The sequence below is a fragment of the Nanorana parkeri genome, unplaced genomic scaffold (genome assembly GCF_000935625.1).
Source record: "Nanorana parkeri isolate BGI_ZX_2015 unplaced genomic scaffold, ASM93562v1 scaffold203, whole genome shotgun sequence".
Lineage (NCBI taxonomy): Eukaryota > Metazoa > Chordata > Amphibia > Anura > Dicroglossidae > Nanorana > Nanorana parkeri.
The window spans coordinates 1,691,050-1,712,286 of record NW_017306471.1 but is presented as its reverse complement, the minus strand read 5'-3'; the positions used below and the strand labels follow the sequence as shown (position 1 = coordinate 1,712,286).

At 45.5% G+C, this 21,237-nt stretch overlaps 1 protein-coding gene across 2 annotated transcripts in view; it reads right to left on the bottom strand.

Annotated features, from left to right (window-relative positions):
- Positions 1-20,952, bottom strand: part of NDST1 (N-deacetylase and N-sulfotransferase 1) — a 59,427-nt gene extending 38,475 nt beyond the window's left edge. For both annotated transcript variants that reach the window (XM_018555592.1, XM_018555594.1), the window contains exon 1: positions 20,141-20,952. In XM_018555592.1, coding sequence (XP_018411094.1) covers positions 20,141-20,653 — 513 coding nt within the window. In that variant the 5' untranslated portion in view covers positions 20,654-20,952. The remainder of the gene's footprint in view (positions 1-20,140) is intronic.
- Between the last annotated feature and the right edge of the window lie 285 nt (positions 20,953-21,237).

The window sequence follows — 21,237 nt, the reverse complement described above, 5'->3', positions numbered from 1 at the left end:
TTAAAAAAAAAAACCCCCCCCCCCCCCCCCCGCAATTTTGTAAACTTACTTAAGTACATTGTCGAAATGACTGAAGGTATGTGCACCTCAAGCTATCTGTATATAGGACAAGTGGGTCATCTGCTATCCTTGCAATCGGTTTTACTTGCCCCACATAAATCCATTAAAAAAGATAAACAAATCCCTGTTACAAAAATGGATTCACAAGTTGTCTGGTGTATGAATACTGGCTCATTTAGCTACATTTATTGGATTGATCTATGCAAAAAAAAAGTCGATTGCCAAGGACAACGATTGCGGAATCCACACTTTTCACTTGCTGGCTGAAATACATTGGAGACTGCGCTTATTCGTGGATCCACCACCTTGGATGAACTGGAGGTTCACTGTGATCCATACTGACTGACTAAGAGCTCAATCTATATAATGATCCCCTGACAAGAGAATGCAATGATGGTATGTAAGTGCAGCTCTTCACTACCTCTTCTCTGTTCATTGTATAACCTGCATTCAATCCATGTTGTCACTTTCCTAATAGTTTAGCATTTTACAGTGTATAATAAAAATACAAATGTTATATATTACAGCTTACCAATCCTTAAATATGGTGGCTGCATTTTTTTCCCCTTAAGCCGGCCATACACCTTACAACCATCGCACGACTTTCGTTGTGCGATGGTTGTAAGGTAATTACAATTTCGTATGATCTGCCCATCTCGGACAGGAAGATCGTACTTGCGATCACCGCAAGCCCGCCCCACTGAGGGGAGGGCTTCCGGTGATTGCAGTGCTGAGCGGGCAGTGTGTGCTTGCGCACACCGGCCTGTACGGCATTCGTCTCCCGAGCACGCCACTAACCTGCAAACAAAAATGATTTGACAGGTTTTCAAGCGTGCTCGGAAGACGAATGTCGTGTGACCGTACAGTAGAAGAGGTTGCACACTGCCTTCTGCTAAATCGCCCAAAATCCCATCCGTGTGTACCTAGCTTTACTGGCCAGATCATCAGGGAAAACTACGAGTTTTTCCAGGCCTAGAAATTGAAAACGAATGCAGCCAACACATCTAAAGGTGCCCATACACCTTACGATTATCGGACGAAACTTTTCGTCCAATGATCGAATAGTCGTACGATTTTCGTACGGCAGCCCCATCCTGCCCCGATGGTCGCAAGATTCATTTAGCCGTAATTAACGAGAAGCACCTGGACGAAATGCGGTAATTGATTTGTCGTATATTCGTTAGCGCAAGCGCAGTGTAGATCGTACGACTTTTGACGGACGGAAACGCCAGCAACCTTACGACAACCGTACGATCTAGCAAAGTTTTCAAACATGCATGACCGTCAAAAGTCGTACGATTGTACAGTACTGTCGGTCGGACACTGCAATGCATACATACGATTATCGGCCGAAAAGTCGATCGCATACGAAAATCGTACGATAATCGTAAGGTGTATGGGCACCTTTAGAATTAGTAAGCTACAATATATTAAATTTTTGCCTTCGGGTGTAGATCCGCCTCAAAAAATAACTCTGGCCAGAGGTGTTATTAACCCTTGCAGTGGGGCTACCCCTGCAATGCAAGGGTTAGCTGCTTCATTTTGCCTAAGGTCCAAAATTAAATATACCCAAACATCAGGGCCAGCAGCGCTCCCTCCAGCCAATCTCCTCCTCCGCTGCAGAAATGACTCATCCCTCGGTATTCTCCCATCCAGTACACTGTATTGAACATGATGACACAAGGATTCCAGACCGCTGCACGGGGGGAGACGCTCTACGGACTGGTCTAGGAGCTGGCCGACTCGGAGGTTTGGGTGAGTTTAACTTTTTTTTTAACCCTAAGCGAAAACGAGCAGTTAACCCTTGCAGTGCGGGGGGCAGCCCCACTCTAAGGGTTAAAGGAGAACTATGGGGTTAAGGCTTTTCCCCATAGTTCCCCTTAGGGTAACGGGAGGACACAAACTAGCGCAGTAGACGTGTATCCAAACCTCTGTTATTAACCTTAGTGGTGAGACAAGTTGTTTTACATGCTGGTTTGTGAGTGTGCCATGATGCCTTTCTACTGTCTCCCGTCTCCCTAGGCTCAGTATACCGTGAGCTGTAGCTCGCGGTATACTGAGACGCCGCAGCTGAAGCAGATCCCGACAATTGTGCCTGTATCCCCCCAGCTGCGTGACTGACAGCTGGCTCTGCCTATCTAGAGGCAGAGCCAGCTGTATCCGCCCCCTCCCCCGCCCGTTCCGCCAGTCAGCGCTGGCGGATCGGAGCGGGGGGAATCCAGCCCCTCCCCTGTCATGGCAGAGAGCTGTGACAGGATTGAGAGGTGAGCGAGCCCGTATGTGTTCGCTCACCTCCCGATCTACTGAGCCGACCTGTGACGGTTTAATTGTCACAGGTCGGCTAGAACTATGAGGTGAGTGAAAAGCACTCACCTCATAGTTCTCCTTTAATAAAATGTGTGGCCGGAGTTCTTCTTTAAGACTGCTATCTTATGGCCACTGGTAGAAACAGAGTCAGAATACTGCTAATTATAATCTGGAATTTAAATGGATTCAATTAGGATTTCATGTCATTAATCTACACAAAACAGTCCATAATATTGAAGTGACAAATGTACACAGTATGCCAAATGATCTACAAATGAACACTGAAAAGACTTGATTGCACATGTACTCATCCCTCTGCTGTAAAACCCCCTCAATAAGATCTATTGCAGCTAATCGTCTTCAGAAGTCACATAATTAGTTGAATGGAGCCCACCTGTGTGCAATTACCTGTCACCGGATGACACATTACAGCCACCTGTTCATGGAGGGTACCAGAGTTTGTTAGGTAACAGATCTAAACACTATCATAAAAAGCAAGCAAGGGGCTAGCAAAACAAGTTCAGGATCAACTTCCCGAAAAGCTTCAATCTGGTTTAGGTTATACGGAAATATTCCAAACTTTAAACATCCTCCAGGGCACCATTAAATGAGTTCTAAGTAACTATCATGTGATAACATCAGCATAGTAATAGGAATACGTACCAGAGTTGTGTTTCATAATGCAATCAAAGCTTACTTGAAGAAATGCCTTTTATGTAGTGAGTGCTGCTTTCCGTCTGCCCATTACTTTTTTAACAACCTCCTGGATTCCCAGTGTGCTTTGTGTCTGCTGCTTGATGTGATTCAAGTCTCAATTTCTCAAGACTACCCATCCCATCATGCATTGCTTCCAGCAAGCAATGATAACAATACGTTGTGCAGACGTTGTGTTGTAGTTCAGAAGACAGCATTAAGGTGCTCATACACCTGACGATTATCGTACGATCCCGCGATCGTACGATAATCGGCTGGTGTGTGGGCAGCGTGCGATCGCATGCACTGTACGGTCTCAACCCTGGGGTGCCTCAAAAAAGTTTCACACCATCATGCCTTTTCAAGGTGTAGGCAGGCTAGCACCATGAAAACTAATGACGCTAATCCATGGAGGATGGGATCCATTCAGAGATGGACTGATTGTGTGGGGCCCTATCTGAGATCCGGTAAGGATTTTAGAGGGGTCACATGTTGCTTTTTACATGTTAGACTTGAGATTTTGCATACATTTAAAGGGTGCTGTGACAGAAAGAAGATTGAAAAACACTAGCCTGGCTACTGCAAAATGCCTAGAGCTCAAATAGTTCTTATAAATGATAAAAAATATTATTTTTCTTTCTGTAAATTATATGGTTATTGGCATACCAGGAGTTCTGTTCGTGCAGACTTGTTCAGTAACGGATAGCTTATTTATCATGATCTATAATGGTATATGTCTATATCAGAGGTAACCAAACCTCAGCCCTCCAGCTGTGGTAAAAGTAAAAATCCCATCATGTCTCTGCCTTTGCAAGTCATGGGATTGTAGAACCCCACCGCACCCACAACCTATAAATACATTAAAATATATGACAGAATAAATAAAAACTATACAAACGATATGAGTGGAAAATATTGGCCGCGGCCCTTTATTGGGGTTAAAAGCAAAATATAAATTCTTTATTTAAATTCAACAACACTAATATATAAACGAATGAACTTTTAAAACCAGTTAACATAAAGTAGCTCAGTCACCCAGACTCGAGCCATACTCATCACCAGTCCAATATAACATTAACACTGTCCACCCACATATGTGGGCGACAATACCCCCAAAAAGGATAGCCGCGACAAGGGAGGGAGGGTGGGGCAAGTTGTGTTGCAGACGATCACTGCTGAAGAGAGCTTCTGACCGTAAACATTTAAAGGTGAGTCCCGCAACTGATTGGTTGTTTACTTTTCCCTCCAAAACTTAGGTAACTAATCACGACCACCTTATTTCCAAAGATCTTCCTAGCGACAGCCATCTCCAGGCAGAATTGACATGACACTATTAAGGGTACCTGGAAACAGACAAAATGGGAAACCAGAAACAGCCCAACGGAAAATTCCAGAAGACTGTACCTTATCGTGACTAAAACTATTGTTGGATTAAAATAATAATTTAATTGAATTAAGTGGGTGCAGGGGATGACACAATCCCATGGGGCCACTTTATTATATTTGTGGCCCTGACATGCCTGTGGATGTCAGTTTTGCAATGTCTAATGGGATTTGTAGGTTCAGCACAGCTGGAGGGCCTTCCCTGAGGCCCCCTTGCCACCCTTTTTCCAACAGTATTCTATCTGGTTCTTGATATTATGGGTCCACCTTTTTCTTATCCTGGGGCAGTGGTGGTGCTTGTTCTTGCATGATTATGTTTGTGTGCTGCTCAGTACAGTAGTATTCGGAGTCCTGGCCACTGTGATGACACTAGTATTCGGAGTCCAGGCCGCTGTGATGACATCCCCCCCTCAGGTTCATGGGAAGTGGGTTGAATAATAATTACTACAAAAGACACCTCTGGATTAAATGTGATTATACTTAGGGCCCGTTCACACCAGATGCAGTGTGTTCCGGCCCGATTCTATCCAGAAAAACTGCCTCACATTGCGGCCGGCTCACTTTTTTGTGTGGCGGTCCATTGAAGTGAATGGCACCGTAGCCACGACGCTCTCCGGCCGCAATACGATCGGCCGCACCGGTTCGCAAGGCACATTATGCCTGCAGTCCGGTCAGATAAAAATGCTGCAAGCACTATTTTGATTGCACCGGACCGGAGGCATAATGTGCCTTGCGATCCCGTGCAGCCGATCCCATTGCTGCGGTGCCATTCACTTCAAAGGACCGCCACACCCCCTCCTGCCCCACAAAAAGGTGAGCCGGCCGCAATGCGAGGCAGTGCTTTCTGGCCAGAATCGCGCCGCAACGCACTGCATCTGGTGTGAACGAGCCCTAAAAGCTGTTCTTTCTTTTGCTTGGCTTTAGTTTTCATCTGGAGTTCCTCTTGAAATGAATTCTCCTAGCTCAGCTTCTATCACCATTACAGATAATATTCACCTACACAGCTTTGCTTAGCTAGCACAAGAGAGATTCACACCTGCTCATTAGCAGACACAAGCTGTGTACGTGGCTCAGGTGAGGAGAAAGAACTATTTGTTGAATGTCGGCACTTCCTGACACAAAAACAAAATTACACATCATTTTTTTTTTTTATCACTTTTTCTTGTCAAGTGTTGCACACACCAAGACAACAAGATAATATTTTGTCAATAACACTCTCAGCTTGCATTTCAGTGCTGGATTTCAATTTGAAGACACCGTTTGGAATGAAAATTTTGTCACCATCCAATCACTTGTAACATCGAAAATAACACAAAATTCACAGTTAAATGAAAAATTGACAAACACATACAAACATGATTTCCACTCTTCAGAAATAAAGTTACACTTGCTGGCTTAAAGGGAAATTCCAATAATAAATGCACACTGGGGGGAATTTATCAAAACAAGAGCAGACAAAATCTGAAGCAGTCGCCCATGGCAACCAATCAGCTTCTATCTTCAGTTAAGACCCCATTCACACTGAGCGTTTTGTATCGCGTTTTCCCGCTCAAAAATCGCTGAAATATGTAGCTCAATGTAGCTCTTCCAATGCATTTTAATGGAGATGTTCACATCTTGCAGCTCAATGTCACCTGTAGCTGAAGCTTGTAGCTCGAACAGGAGCTTTTGTTTTGGCAGATTTCGCGTGACTTTGCCCAATTAGACTTCAATGGTGTAGCTCAGGGCTCAAAAGTTCGACTCGCCCCCCATCAATTTGTGAGTGAAAATTGATTGGGGGCGAGTGGAAATTAAGCCATTGAGTCAGACAATCAAAATGGACCGAGTGCCCAACTCCTGGAAGGCTCTCAGATGACTTACCTGTATGCTGCTCCTTACAGACATGCACCTTCCCATAATAAAGGCAGCCATCTTTATTAAGGTCCGTTCTTATTTCCTGCTGACAGTGTAACTTCCGTTCTGCACGTGAGGGATTATGGGAACTGTAGCTTCGCTTTTACAAAGCCGTGATAGCAGTGGGTGAGTGTGTCACGTAGAGGGTATTTGTTTATGTTTTATTGCTGCGGCGTGTCCTGTGGTCTGTCCCAGTGTTCTATCATTCCATCGGACCCGTAACTTTAATCCGATCCGATAAAGTCGCGGGTCCGATGGAATGATTGAACACCATAACTGCACGGATGTCAAAATACAGGGGAAGCCCTTGGACGGACTGGCAGACCACGGGGGGGGAGCTGGGTGTGCTGCAGGTCCCCATCGTGCAGCCTGAGTTGCGATAACTATGCATGGGACCTGGCTTAATCTCAAGTGTCAGGCCCCTGCCAGCAGGTAATTGAAAGGGGACATAGAGATGGCTTGGGGTGCTGTGTGTGCGTTGCGGGTATATATATATATGTGTAATTGTAATGTACTGTGCCCTGTGTGTTGTGCAGGTGCGCGTTGTGCCCTGTGTGTATTTGTTTGTCTTATGCAGGGCAACTGGTGGCGAGTAACTTTTAAGGCCTGGCTAGTAGCTCAGGATCTGAAATATTGAGCCCTGGTGTAGCTCAATGTTGCTCATTACCAGCGTTTTTGCACGAGATTGTAGCGCCATGTCACGCTACACAAGTGTCACTTTTGCCCAGAAATTACACTCTCCACCGAAGCAGGAAACAGAAACAGGAATTATGTTACATCAAAGACCGCTTTTGATTGGATACAGTCCAATGTAGCAGCTACAAAGTCACTGTGTTAAAATGGCAAAAGAAGCTCTACGTAGCGCGTCAAAATGTGCACTGTGTAGCTCAAAGCCGCTCTGCTCAAATCAGCGCTAAAAAAGCATTTATTTTGTTGTAGCTCAGTGTGAATGGGGTCTAAGATCTGAAAATGAAAGAAAGAACCTGATTGGTTGACATGCACAGCTGCTCCAGATTTTGTCTGCTCCAATTTTCATAAATTCCCCTTATTATGTTTGAGTATGATTGTGATGTGGCCAGGGTTGGGTTTTAGTCTAAGACCTTGTTCACACCAAATGCAGAGCAGATCTGCATGAGTTTCTGCACACGCAGTGCAGTGGGTTTTACCGCGTTTTTGATGCGTTCCGGGCCGTTTTTGGTAAAAAAAATATATATATATATATATTTTAAATGGGCTTTCAGTGCGTTCCAGGCGTTTGCATGGGTTTTGATGCGTTCCTGCAGCAGGCCCTATTTTACCTGCTCTGGACCTGCACGCTGCGATGTGAACTGGAGCAACAAATACCATTGGAATACATTGGACGCAGTTTTGATCCGGTCTGTAACTGCTCTGCACCGGCTCCGCGCTTAGTGTGAACAAGGCCTAAGAGTGGTTTGGGCTAAACTGTATTTGACAGTGTCTTGCAAACAACAAATAAAGTATCTTATCTTACTTCATAAAAGAAAAATGTGCATCCATTTTATTTTAATTGTTTGCATTGAAGCCTGTAGAGCATCGCAAATGTGATCTTATGGGTGCAAAGCAGAAAAGTAAACTTATCCTTTTTATCAACACTGGAGCAGACAGAATCTGGTGCAGTTGTCCATGCCAACCAATCCTCTTCGATCTTTCATTTGAAAAGTTTAATGTAACAAACTGAAAAGAGAAGCTGATTGGCTACTATGGCCAACTGCTCCAGATTCTGTTTGCTTCAGTTTTGATCAATTCTCCCCAGTCTTCTGCTCATAACACCTAGGCAAGGGTGACATCACACTCCTTTCAGTGAGACCCTGGGGGATACAGAACAGCCCAAATATTTAAAGGAGAACTATGAGATGAGTGCTTTTCACTCACCTCATAGTTCTAGCTGACCTGTGGCAATGAGACTGTCACAGGTCGGCTCAGTAGATCGGGAGGTGAGTGAACACATAGCGGCGTTCGCTCACGGCTCTCTAACGTGACACGGGAGAGGCTGGATTCCCCCCCTCCCCGCCAGCACTGACTGGCAGAACGGACGGGGGAGGGGCGGGTACAGCTGGCTCTGCCTCTAGATAGGCAGAGCCAGCCGTCACTCACGCAGCTGGACGGATCCCGGCATAATTGTTGGGATCCACTTCAGCTGCGGCGTCTCAGTATACCGCGAGCTACAGCTCGCGGTATACTGAGCCTAGGGTGACAGGAGGACGCTAGTTTGAGTCCTCCCGTTACCCTAAGGAGAACTATGGGGAAAAGCCTTAACCGCATAGTTCTCCTTTAATAAGAGTCCGCTCTTTCAATGGACTGGAGTGTCTTCTTTCTTCCGCAGCTATCTTCCCAGAAGGACGGTGCATCATACCAGCGTTCTGGACTGGTAACTTTGCATCTCCCTTTTTTTACAGCCTTATGTGTGGCTGTTCTCATTGCAGTTTGGCACTTTTGACCCCTTTTGCACGGGCTGATCAGAAGAGGATCCATGCACAGATCCCCCCCTGATCACAGCACCACGGATCGGATGTCACCACTGTGACATCCGTGTCCATACAGCTTTTTTCCTCCATCTTGGGAGGAAAAAACTGAAACTGCCGGACCCCATGTGTGTCTATGGGCAGCCACGTGTAAACGGACAGGTGTTCATTTACATCCGATTACCGATCCGGTCCGTCGAAACAAATCTCTGATCTGTTTGTTTTTCCGGACCTAGATGGAGCTGGAGGTAATCGGGTGTAAACAGACGCTTGTCCCTTTACACATGGCTGCCCATAGACTTGCATAGAGTATCTGATCGCGTTCCTGCCTGAAAAACTGACAGGTGGACCCAATGGGAACACTCATGTGAAAGGGGCCCGAGTCTAAATTGAATTTGGTCTTATTTATTATACTTATTATCAATTAGTTGGATTCGTTAAAAATATATATAAAATTCTTTGCACATACACAAATCTCTATTTTTTTTTGTTAGAATATTTATTCAGCACTCTGCGCAGTGTTATGTTACACATTATATCTTAGATTTGATCTCACCTTGAAGTGGAAGAATCACTTCCCTTATTACAGAGCTGTTCAGCTGCTGACTGTTTGCATATTTTAAAGCATGGGTTTAATAGCTTTACTGATCATTTGTTTGTGGATTTACATATGTTTAATAAAATGAAGAAAAAAAAAATACTGTTACATACACACACACACTTTGCACATACAGTAAACTTCCAGCTATCCGGTATGCAGAGGGATTGATAGGTTCCAGATGAATGTAGTTTCTGGTTGCTTGGGAGTTACTATTAAAAATGGGTTTAACTAATGCTATACCACACCATATTATATTGTACTCTAAACCATTAGAAATACATTGCAGTACTGGGAGTGATCACTAGGTGGTGCTTGTTCACAGGATAACACAGCACTTTCACAAACAATCGCTCAGACACCTGTTTCCAGCACTTTTTAGAGATCGTTCAGACACTCATTCCCAGGATAATACAGCACTTTTCAGCCTGTTCCTGTACCTTTCCATGCTCCAGAGCCCTCTCCTAGAAGGTGGCAGCTCGGCAGAACAGTGAGTACACAGGATTTTTTCTTTTGCCGGTTCGATGAGAGTTTCAGAATTTAGCTGAATATGCAAGACAAAAGTCTTGCGATGGTTGTAAGATGTGTGCCCAGCCTAACAGAGAGCTTACTGTACTATCTGCAGATGATGTGTACATGGGGAGGGGGTCTTGACTTCGTGCAAGGTCAGCTTTTAGCCAGCAAGTATGACATTTTTTTGTGAAGAGTGGAAATGATGTTTGTGTGTTTTTCTTTTTAACTTCTGTGTGTTATTTTACCTTCGATGTTACCACCCTTTAATCACTAAACAGATGGTGACAAAAGCTTCATTCTAAGTGGTGTCTTCTAATCAAGAGCCTGTGCTGCAAAGCTGGAAGTGTTATTGACAAATGTCCTGGTGTGCGCAACACTTGACAAAAAAAAAGAAAAAGTGCTGAAAAAAATGTGCAATTTTGTTTGTTGTGTCAGAAAGCGGCAACATTCAATCATGTTGCCTCTATAATTGCAAGTATATTTTTTTTGCTCACAATCTAAATGTTTTTGTATGCAAAACCTTATTAAAACAACCCTCTTTATAATGTAGGGGATATTTATACAGCATGTGAGAGCAAAAAAATATTTTTAACTGCAAATGATTCAAAATGCACTTTATTTATCTGTCTGCAAATCAGCTAAAATGGGAGACACACAAAATCTGTGCCAGATAATACTGTGTCTTCCTCATTTCAAGCTGCGATAGGTTTCTCAATTCACCACTGCCATTGAGGTGGCCATACACCTTACGATTATTGTACGATAATCGTATGCGATCATGTTTCGTCCGATAATCGTAAGGTTGATGGGCAGTGTACAACCGCAAATACTGTACAATCGTACGACTTTTGACTAACCAGCAGGTTTGAAAACTTTGGTTGATCGTACGATTTTCGCAAGGTTAGTGGCGTTTCCGTAAGTCAAAAATCGTACAATCTACACTGCTCATGCGCAAACGAAAATATGTGCGGTCGATTGCCGCAATTCTTTTAGGTGCTTTTCTTTAAATACGGCTAATTGAACCTTGCGATAATCGGGGCAGGATGGGGCCGTCGTACGATTTTCGATCATCGGACGAAAAGTGTCGTATGATCATCGAAAGGTGTATGACAGTGACATTGTTAGATGAAAAAACATAAGTTCAAGTGTATGTAAAGGCAAAACCTTTTCTTTTAGATGGAGTGGCGAGGGTTTAGGACCCCTGTCCAGTTTTATTGCTGCCTGTATTTGTCCTGGTGATGATGGGAAACACAAATTATTAGGCCCCTTTCACACAGGCTGATCAGGAAAGGATCCTTTGTGACATCCGTGCCCGTATGTTTTTTACTCTATCTGGCGATGGAGGGAAAAAAAACTGCAATTAACGGTCCACATGTCGGTCTGTAGGGAATCGGATGTAAACGGACGTGTGTATGTTTACATCAGATTACCCCCGATTAGGCACGACGAAATGGAACACTGTTCTATTTGTTTTTTGGACGCGGCTGGAGTCGGGGGTAACCGGGTGTAAACAGACACCGATCCATTTACAGATGGCTGCCCAAAGACTTACATTGGGCATCCGATCGGGTCCACTTGAAAAGCTGACAGGCAGACCCGATCAGACCGGCCTTAGATAACAAGAGGTGAGGGGAAATCTAATGGGGACAAGTGTTTCTGTGAGAATAGTCTAAGATGGAAATCATTTCCTATCATTTTCTATTGCATTTTCAGGACATGAAGTGAAGAGAAATCTCCCCAGCGGACACAAAGTTAGCCTGATGGGTTTTAAACCCTTCCTTGCTCTAAAAACCCTACCAAAGCAAAAAAAAACACCTTTGGCTATTCATACCCTTTAAAGTTTAAAATCATGTAATCAGCATGTCACAACTCCATTTTAATGTGTATATCCAACAAAAATGTTTTAGTTTGGGTAAGGATTATTTTACTTCTATCCAGGGCTCTAGTAGAGAGATTTCCCCTCATTTTAGGGACTGTCTCTAAAATGCTGCATTTTAGTGGACGGGCTGGTACGTTGAGGCAGCTCCAGGAGCCTGTGTTGTATTGCAGACTGCCAGAGCTGTCGCTGTTTACATTTTTTAAATAACTTTATTGGTAGTGTACAATGTGAGCACTCCTCTGTAGAACGATTCCTTGACATGACAGCACCAAAGCTAGTATTGTTTCTGGTAGTTGGGAAATGGCAGCCAACTAAGCATCCCATCATAGAGATGAGGTAGTTGCAATAGAGTAGGGGAGGACAAGCAAGCTCTGAAACCAATTGGCAGGGTCAGAGTTTTGGCCTGTTTAGAATAGACAGCATTCCTCCATTACAGAGTAGAATGAGAGATGATGCAAGGAAGTGCAGGCACAACCAGAGTCGTCTTCCTATTTAAGTGGCAGCCACTAATCTTACTTAGTCCTTCTCAGCCTCTTTGCCTCCTGCTACTGGGAGGGGGTTGAAAGCAGAGGGAAATGACAACACAAAAGAGAACATAGGGGGTGGGAACATGGACATTGTTATTTAACATCAGCTGTCTATACCAGTGTTTCTCAACCTTTTTCAGTATGCAAAATCTTGAGGCACTCAAGTCCCCACCCCAGCTTTAAAGGACCACATACAAAAACAGACGAAAAAAGAATGGGGTTCCCCTCTTCACATGGAAGTCCTCCTTTCAAATCAGGAGCTCCCCTTCACTTCAGAATCTCCCCTTTCACATTAGGGTCTATCTGTTTCACACCAACGTGCCCCTCTTTCACATGAGAGTCTCCCCTCACATTAGGTGTCCTCTTAACATCAGAAACCGCTTTTCACAACAGAGTCCTCAGTCCTACTGTTGCAAAATTTCAAGGCACCCCTGAGGAAGCCAGAAGGTACCCCAGGGAACCACATCACCCTGGTTGAGAAAGGTTGGTCTGCACCACTGCAGCTCTCTTTTATGCATATTTCACGCTTCCTGCGTAATCCGTCTGCTCATTGGACAATGCTCCAGCAGTTTTCTGATGCCAAATGTGCATACTAGGGGTGTAGTGGTGACACAGGAAGCTGCAAAGCTGAAAAAGAAAGCAGTGGTGTCACCTAGCTTGCTTAAAATCACAGCTGAGGTACTTGAAACAAAAGACTGACTGCACAGAATTACAAATCAGATAAAACACATCACATATACTTATTTACCTCTTTGTTTCACCGATTGCCTAGGGCTACAAATTTGGCAAACATGAAGCATTGAGCCGGAGGGAAGGTAATCCACGCAGAACAGCACGGCAACTGACATCATGTTTGTGGATTTCAGAAATGCGCACAGAAAGTTTATTTATTTTTCCATGGCCGCAGCTGATGGCGCAGGATTATTCGTGAAACGTTTAAGTAAACAGGTGGCCTGTGCAATTCCAGCCATGGCAGTAAATATCAGGTTACAGAGAAACCTGCTGACATGGACAGACCTCAAGTGTGGTGCAACATAAAATTGTTATTGTTACTGTAATTCCTGACATGTGGTCACATTGACGGACCCCGTCTCACATGCTCAGTTGATCTGCTCCGGACCATGCAGCTGCATGTGCTTACCTCTGTGTATGCCAAGAATGACCGCCTAAAAAAATTCAGCCTGGCGCATTATACACAGTTGGGGGTCCACGAGTAAAATGTTTTGTCGGCCATCAAAATAAACCTATTATTAAATATCAAGATGAAGTACAAAGAAATAGCAACTTGAGGAAACAAGTGAAATGCATCAGCAAAATATAATCCAGAACACACTGCAGCTGTGCTCAAATCGGAGAGTCCTCCAGGTTTATGGTAATCCGAGTTCTATATAATCGTCATACCAGACGGGGGCCCCTCCTCTAGCAGAGGGCAGTCCTCAATAATGGTCTCTGCATTATTGTGTGTGAGTACAGGGCACTGTGGGGAGGGGCACGCCCTTGATGTGCTGCACTCACAGGATGTCCTCAGTCTTGTGGGTTGAATGACGCAGGGACATCTAGTGGTGAAAGGAATGACTGATCATGTGGTTTTGGGCTAGTCGATTTTCTTGTATCCTTTAGAGCCTTGGTTCATAACTGGTGGGTCGGGACCCCATGTTCAGTGGGTCGCCACATGCCTTCCACAGGTGAGACACTCCTTAGCCTCCCCCTAGCACAGCACTGTAAGTTCTCGCACGAGCAGCCATTCAAAAAATGCTGCCCGGTCCTGTGTGTAAGCTTGAGGTGGGCTTGGCTGGAAGTATGGCCAACAGGGAGCTCCATCCATACGTGCATTGATTATAGCTCCCACATGTGCCCTGTAGAGGTGCCTGGACTGGACTGATGTCATATTCTGGCTCCTGAAACCTCTTTGGGGGGCACAGGGGAGCTGTACAAGCAATGCACATATGGCTGGAGCTCAGTCACAACACATCAGCCCACACTGGACCCCAAGCCGAGGATCCACTCCAGTTCTCATATGGTAGGGAGACTGGGTTGATCTTAAAACAAAAAGTATTTTTAGTGTGTGTGTGTCAGTGTTTTTGAGGGTCCGTCCACACTATTACAGTGCGTTAATCACCACAGTCCCGTGCAATTATTGCACCTTACCATGCGATCGCACCTACTGCACGTTCTGGTGTGGAAGGTGTGTTGCGTTGCCATTAATTTAAATGACACCCCAAACGCACCTCCCGCCCACAGTCTGATTGACTGCACCAGAACGCCCAGTACTACATTGCCATGCATTCCATTGCAGTGCGTCTTGGGTCGTGACTTAATGGCCAAGGACAATTGTGGGTCCTGAGGTTACACCGGTTGAGAACCACTGCTTTAGAGTCTCTGATAGAAAACAGGTTTCCTTAGCAATATATGATTCTAATTAGTGACTCAGCACACCATCAATCATAATTGAAATATCGATTGCCGATAGAGTGATCTCAAACTAGAAATCAACATGTTTTTATATTTTACATAGAGTGGGTAAGAACAGGGTGGACAAATGATTATGGAATTTAGGAGCCAATAGAATTTTTTAGGAGCCAGCTTTATTGAAACAACTAGAGAATACCCTTAAAGAAGAACTATGGGGTCAGGGCTTTTCCCAATAGTTGTCCTTAGGGTAACGGGAGGACACAAACTAGCGTCCTCCCGTTACCCTAAGCTCAGTATACCGCGAGCTACAGCTCGCGGTATACTGAGACGCCACAGCCGGGACGGATCCCGACATTACTGTCGAGATCCACCCAGCTGCGTGAGTGACAGCTGGCTCTGCCTATCTAGAGGCAGAGCCAGCTGTACCCGCCCCCTCCCCGTCCGTTCTGCCAGTCAGCGCTGGCGGATCGGGGAGGGGGGAATCCAGCCCCTCCCCTGTCATGATGTCAGCGATCCTTAGACTGCTGGACCCCCCCCTGGGGTAAGAAGAGGCTGTGGGAACTGGTCTAGCAACCCAGCAGGACAGAAGATGAAGTGATTATATCTGCTTTATTTGAGCCCCCCTGAACAAAACAAGCATTTATGAGCACTTAAAGAGTTCTTCTTTAAGCTATATGGAGTTTCAATCAGGGAGAAAACTAAACAGCTTCAGTGGTGCTTGCTCTTTGTTAGGAATTTTCCTGAGTTGTAGCTGGTGGTCTGGCAACATGTGACAAAAGCTGCCCATAGACATCAAAAGGCAGACAGGTATGCATATATCTAAATACTGCAGCACCAGATGTCGCCAAGGCACACCAAAACACTTTAACTTGTAACCCCACTTCAGTTGAATTTGAAATAATCTCCTATGGAGAGTGAAGGGGGACAGAGCACCATTTCCTGTCCCACAGATGCAACAGGATGTGAAAGGAAATCTCTAAAAAGTGAGGGGAATTCACACCTTTAAAAAGGTGTCCCTATTGGAACTTTTCCCTTTACTTCCTGTATTTTGGATTTCCTATCACTTTCTGTCTTGGTGACAGTGTTATAAGGGCACATAGAGTGTGAATCTACCTTCCTAGGACATGGAGAACAATAAAAAAAAAAAATGTAACAGGGGTTCTAATCCTTCCCTACACTATCCAAATCTTAAAAGGAGAACTATGGGGTTAAGGCTTTTCCCCATAGTTCTCCTTAGGGTAACGAGAGGACACAAACTAGCGTCCTCCCGTCACCCTAGGCTCAGTATACCGCGAGATGCTGCTTGCGGTATACTGAGACGCCGCAGCTGAAGCGGATCCCGACAATTATGCCGGGATGCGCCCAGCTGCGTGAGTGACAGCTGGCTCTGCCTATCTAGAGGCAGAGCCAGCTGTACCCGCCACCTCTCCCGTCCATTCTGCCAGTCAGCGCTGGCGGATCGGAGCGGGGAGGGGGGAATCCAGCCCCTCCCCTGTCCCGGTAGAGAGCCGTGACAGGATCGAGAGGTGAGCGAACGCCGGTATGTGTTCGCTCACTTCCCGATCTACTGAGCCGACCAGTGACAGTCACATTGTCACAGGTCGGCTAGAACTATGAGGTGAGTGGAAATCACTCATCTCATAGTTCTCCTTTAAGAACTCTGGGATTTTATGAAACTTATCCTTTCAGGGGGCTACCCCCACACTGCAAGATTTAAGAGCTTGTTTTGGTCTAGGGGCATAACTAAAGATATACTCACCTGATCCTAGGTCTTGCGGCAGTCAGAGCTCACCTCTTTCCCCTCTGCTCCCGCTCTGGAATGTCCCTCACTGTCCTCATGTCCAATGCAAGTCAATGGACTGTATTAGACATGATGAAGTCACGGGTCCTTAGACGGCTGGAGCCCAGGGAAGAAAAGGCAACAGGGACCAGTCTAGCAGCCAGGTGTGACCGAGAATCGCGTGAGTATATCTGCTTTATTTAAGTCCCTTAGACAAAGCGAGTACTTAACCCTTGCAGTGAGGTGGTAACCCCCCTGAAAGGGTTAGTTTGTAATTCCTGGCATTCCTCTTTAAAAGTTAGGCACCAGCTGTAGTTTTTGCCCTCATTCACACGGGTAACGGCCGGCCCGTACAGATCCAAGCTGCGTGCACGTCTGGATATTGGGCCGCTCCCGGGAAGGACAGGTGCTGCTTGTGATTATACGCAGTGGCCTGTCCTTCTCTATGGGAGTATGGGGCCAATACGCCGCCCTACGCTCATCCAACCTCGTGTGGGTGCCACTGCACGAACGCGTACGGGATCCATCCTGTCAGCGTACGAGTACGGACACCCACACGGACGTGCAGGTTGAGTAAGCGTACGGCCACCCTACACTGGTGTAGGTGTAATTGTGTTATTGTGTCATTGTTCTGCAGAATAAAACCAACTTTCTGTTCTAAGCGGAACCAATACCTGGGACAGGAAGGGAAATCTCACCATGGGGTCACAGGCTGTTCAAGGTGGCAACAATCACCAGAGCAGGAAGGAGAAATCCCCAGCAAATATTTCAGTCAGCAATAAAAACCTGACAGGGGTTCTAAACATTTGCCACTTGATCAAAGGCTAAACCTTCTTGCCATTATGACTGAAGCATTTGCTAATGAAAAAGTATTCTAGTCAATCAAAGTTTCACTGAAAATGACACAAACCCAACAGTCGTAAGCTATACGTAGTAGACCGAGTGTTGTTCAGCTGACTGGGAGGGAAAGAAAGGGAAATCTTCTGAATAGAAACATCAGCTGAAAGGAGATGTCCAGTAAGGCCCTTTGCCAAGAACAATGGCTCATTTACAACTTTGTCAGAGGATTACGGCCACTCGACCGGCCTAATAAGATGCATCTTGTGATGGCGTGGAAAGAGAATGCATGAGTCAGCCTTCACTCAGGAAACCATGTCAGCGCTCTTAGAAAGCAAACTTCCAAGGGCTTCGGGATCCCAGGCTATCAGCCTTTGAAAGTCACAGAACATGAGAAAAACAAAAAACGGACACACATTTTGGACTAACATCAAATTCTGGGTTTGTCTATTGTGGAAAACAAGTTACCTGACATTGAGTAACAAACTGAATGCATTTTTTTTTTGTTCACATCGAGAGACATTTTAAAGTCAGGACAAAATAACAACATATTTAATATATCTCTGTTTTATGCTTTTAAAAATTCTGGTAGCACAAAAAAAATATTTGTTGATCTTGCAGTGCTTCTATCTTCCTGTTTGCGCTGACAACACGACGCCTTTGCTGGCCTGAAATCCTAATCAACGTTGCAAGCCCTGCCAAGCTGGACTACAGAACTCTGCCTCTTCTCCACACTTTTTTATCTAGCAAAACCATGATAGACTTGACTGTCTTGAGCAAGGGCTCTTGGGAGATGTAGTTTTCTGGGGCTGTGCCTAGATCAACAGGAACCGACATAGGGAACCCTGCTGATTGCTCCTCCCTGTACATGGCCTTGCAAGAATTTTACAAGCCTGGTAATGTCAAAGGACATAACAGTAGTGATGTGTGGGGGCTTTGTATGAACCCAGTTTGCCTGAGTTTGTCCATGCAAAACTGTGACTGACAGCTCCCCCAACCCAATGCGTTGTGGCCGAGGTATTCCCCGCCACACATGTCACAAAGAGGCGGTGACTCCTCTTGCCGTAACTGATTGGGTCAAGAGGGGGTGTGAGTTACAGTTTTTGCAAGGGCTTGAGCAAACTGGGTTCACATCAAGCCCTGGCACATCATTAAATAGAAGCTGTTTCACGCTACAGCAACACAAATGTGGAGACATGATCTAGAGATGGAAAGAGGAGTTTAAGGGGAAAATTTGGCTCAAGCCTATACAACAGCTCACCGACGCAACTTGGAGAAGAAAAGGTATGTGTTGCTGGTGGACCAGACAGGTATTAAACTAAAACTGTTGTCATGGCCGACATGGGCAAAGCATGGGTTTGCTTTAAAGTAGATGTAACCCCAATGAATATGAATGAAAATGAACTAAATGAATAGCATTTCGTTTGCTAAAGCATTGCGCATTGAATAATCCACTTTTTTTTTTAATAATCAAAAACAGCGTTCATCTTTTTTTGCATTTCAGTGTTGCTGTTCTCATGCACTTCCTGTCTACATGCACTCATCCAGTGTCAACTGCACACCATTGCTTTGCACTAGCTTCCTGACAGTGACAATGGTGAACATTGCTTGCATAATGTGTCGACAAGGCCAACTGCACTTTCCACCATAAACAACTAAAGTATACATTCCTATTGCAATGCTGATGTTATAACAGGATAATATATATGCTGGGACAACTCCTTTAAGGATGTAACACTTTAAAAGGGTACCTGTCAGGATAGAGCAACAAGCAGGGGTGTAACTAGAAATCACAGGGCCCCATAGCAAAATTTTGTATGGGGCCCTGTGATATTTAGTTATGCCCCTTGCAGAGCCCACCTGATATCCCACACAGCCCACCATAGGGTGACCCCGCGGAGCCCACCATAGACTTTATATGGTGGGCTCTGCAGGGTCTCAGGTGGGCTGGCACACCTCTTACCTGCCTCCTCTTCCGTCGCCGGGCCCCGCCTCCTCTTCCGTCCCTGGGCCCCGCCCCCTCCTTCACTGCTGACACTGGGCCCAGCCTCCTCCTCCTCCGCTGGCTGTCACTGACTCAGCAGCGGCTGTGAGGAGGAAAGTGCCGCTGCACAGATCACTGACAGGTTGACACATTGCTCCTCACACCCGGGGGTGACCGCCAGCAGCCTTAGATGCCATAGCAACCCGGGCGGCCCGCACAGCCGGGCCCCCCTGTGCCCCGGGCCCCATATCGGCCGCCTGGGTCGCTATGCCGATTGTTACACCACTGGCAACAAGCATTCAGGTCAAAAGTTCCGACTTCACTTATTGTAAACTTGCTCCGGATCTATAACTAAAGTAGTGAAGGAAGGGTGGGGTTGACCAGGAACATGTATACGTAAAATTGTGTTTGCTGAGCTAACCTAGGCTTGTACAATAGTACAGAACATACTCTGCCCCCTATGAATTGAAATTACCTATAAAATGAATCATGCCTTAACAGGTTTTCTACATCCATCTGCATGTTGCTAGCGATGTAGTCTTTTGCAGCAGTTTCAAGCCATCCCTTGACAACTGTTTCCATGGTGCACTTCATTAAAGCCTCAACTGCTCACTATTCGGAGACTGGTGCTTGTCATCCAAACAGTTTGTTGTCAAGGGAGTACTTGCACCTCTTTAAGCGACAAATTAGCTAGAAGCAAGAAAACGGTACAGCAGAGTATAAATACTTTTAAAATAACACGGCAAGTCATCAAATCCCTGAAAGTTGCCATGTGTCCAGGACACACTTACCTTGAAAAAGCCAATGATCCCCACGCCATACTCCACACAGTACTTGTCCAGCAACTCTCGGTTCCATGCATCCAAGTTAACATATTTCAGAATGTTTTCATACACAATTAGTGCAAATCGCCCCCTGTCCTTATCAGTGAGAGTGGGCATATCACCCTTGCCAGGGGCTATCTCGGTCCGATATTTAAAACGACTCGACTCCAATATAGCCACTATCTCCTGGCCGAGCTGGGAGTAGAGGCTCTCCACAAAGACAAGCACCAGCGGGTCCGTACGTGAGGAATCCACCGATCTCATAGACTTCACAGGGAGCAGACGGGAAGGGCTGATTTTAGGTTCATCGCAGTCCAAGGATTGTGCGTCGCCGCCAGAAGGCTCCAGCCCCCTTTTCCAGCCATACAGGTAATAGGCTGAGATGAAAACACTAAGAAGGCAGAAGGCAAAAAGAAGGAAAAGAACCAGTTGTGGGCTTAATGGCCTCCCAAACCTGCGTGGCTTCAGGGACAAGCTCATGGTCCTTGCACCTTCCCAGAGGGAGCGGGCACAAGCACTCACAAACACAAGCCCAGACACCTCTGTTTTGTTTCAAGTACCCTTAACTCATCCTCTTCATGTCACCATGGCATGTCCATTGAAAGTCCAGTTCCAGGATGAATCGGGTGTGCAAGCTAAACCTATCGGGGGCTTCCCCGGCAAAGCTGAGGAGATGATGCGCCAGGGGGAGGCAATGGTGTACGTGGCTGATGTGGCGGTCATACATCATTTGGGGAATCAGGCCCGTGATGCCGTAGTAGAATACTGAATGACTTCATTAGCTGGAGAAAAAAAAATGAAGTAAATAAATGAATGATCAAATAAACAATGTTCAACCTCTCAGAAATAACAAGTCAAACAGCTACATTATGCAAAAATGAGATCTTCTAAATACAACTCAACCATAAGAATTATTCACCTTAAAAGTCATATTTTAGCTCCTGTATGGAGTGGGGGAGAAGGAGTGGAACATTTGTCAAGTGTTTCCTAGTGTGTGACTCCCTGCCGGGAAGATTCTTACTTCCTGTCTGGGTAGCCACCATTACAAGTGTCGAAGTGAAGAG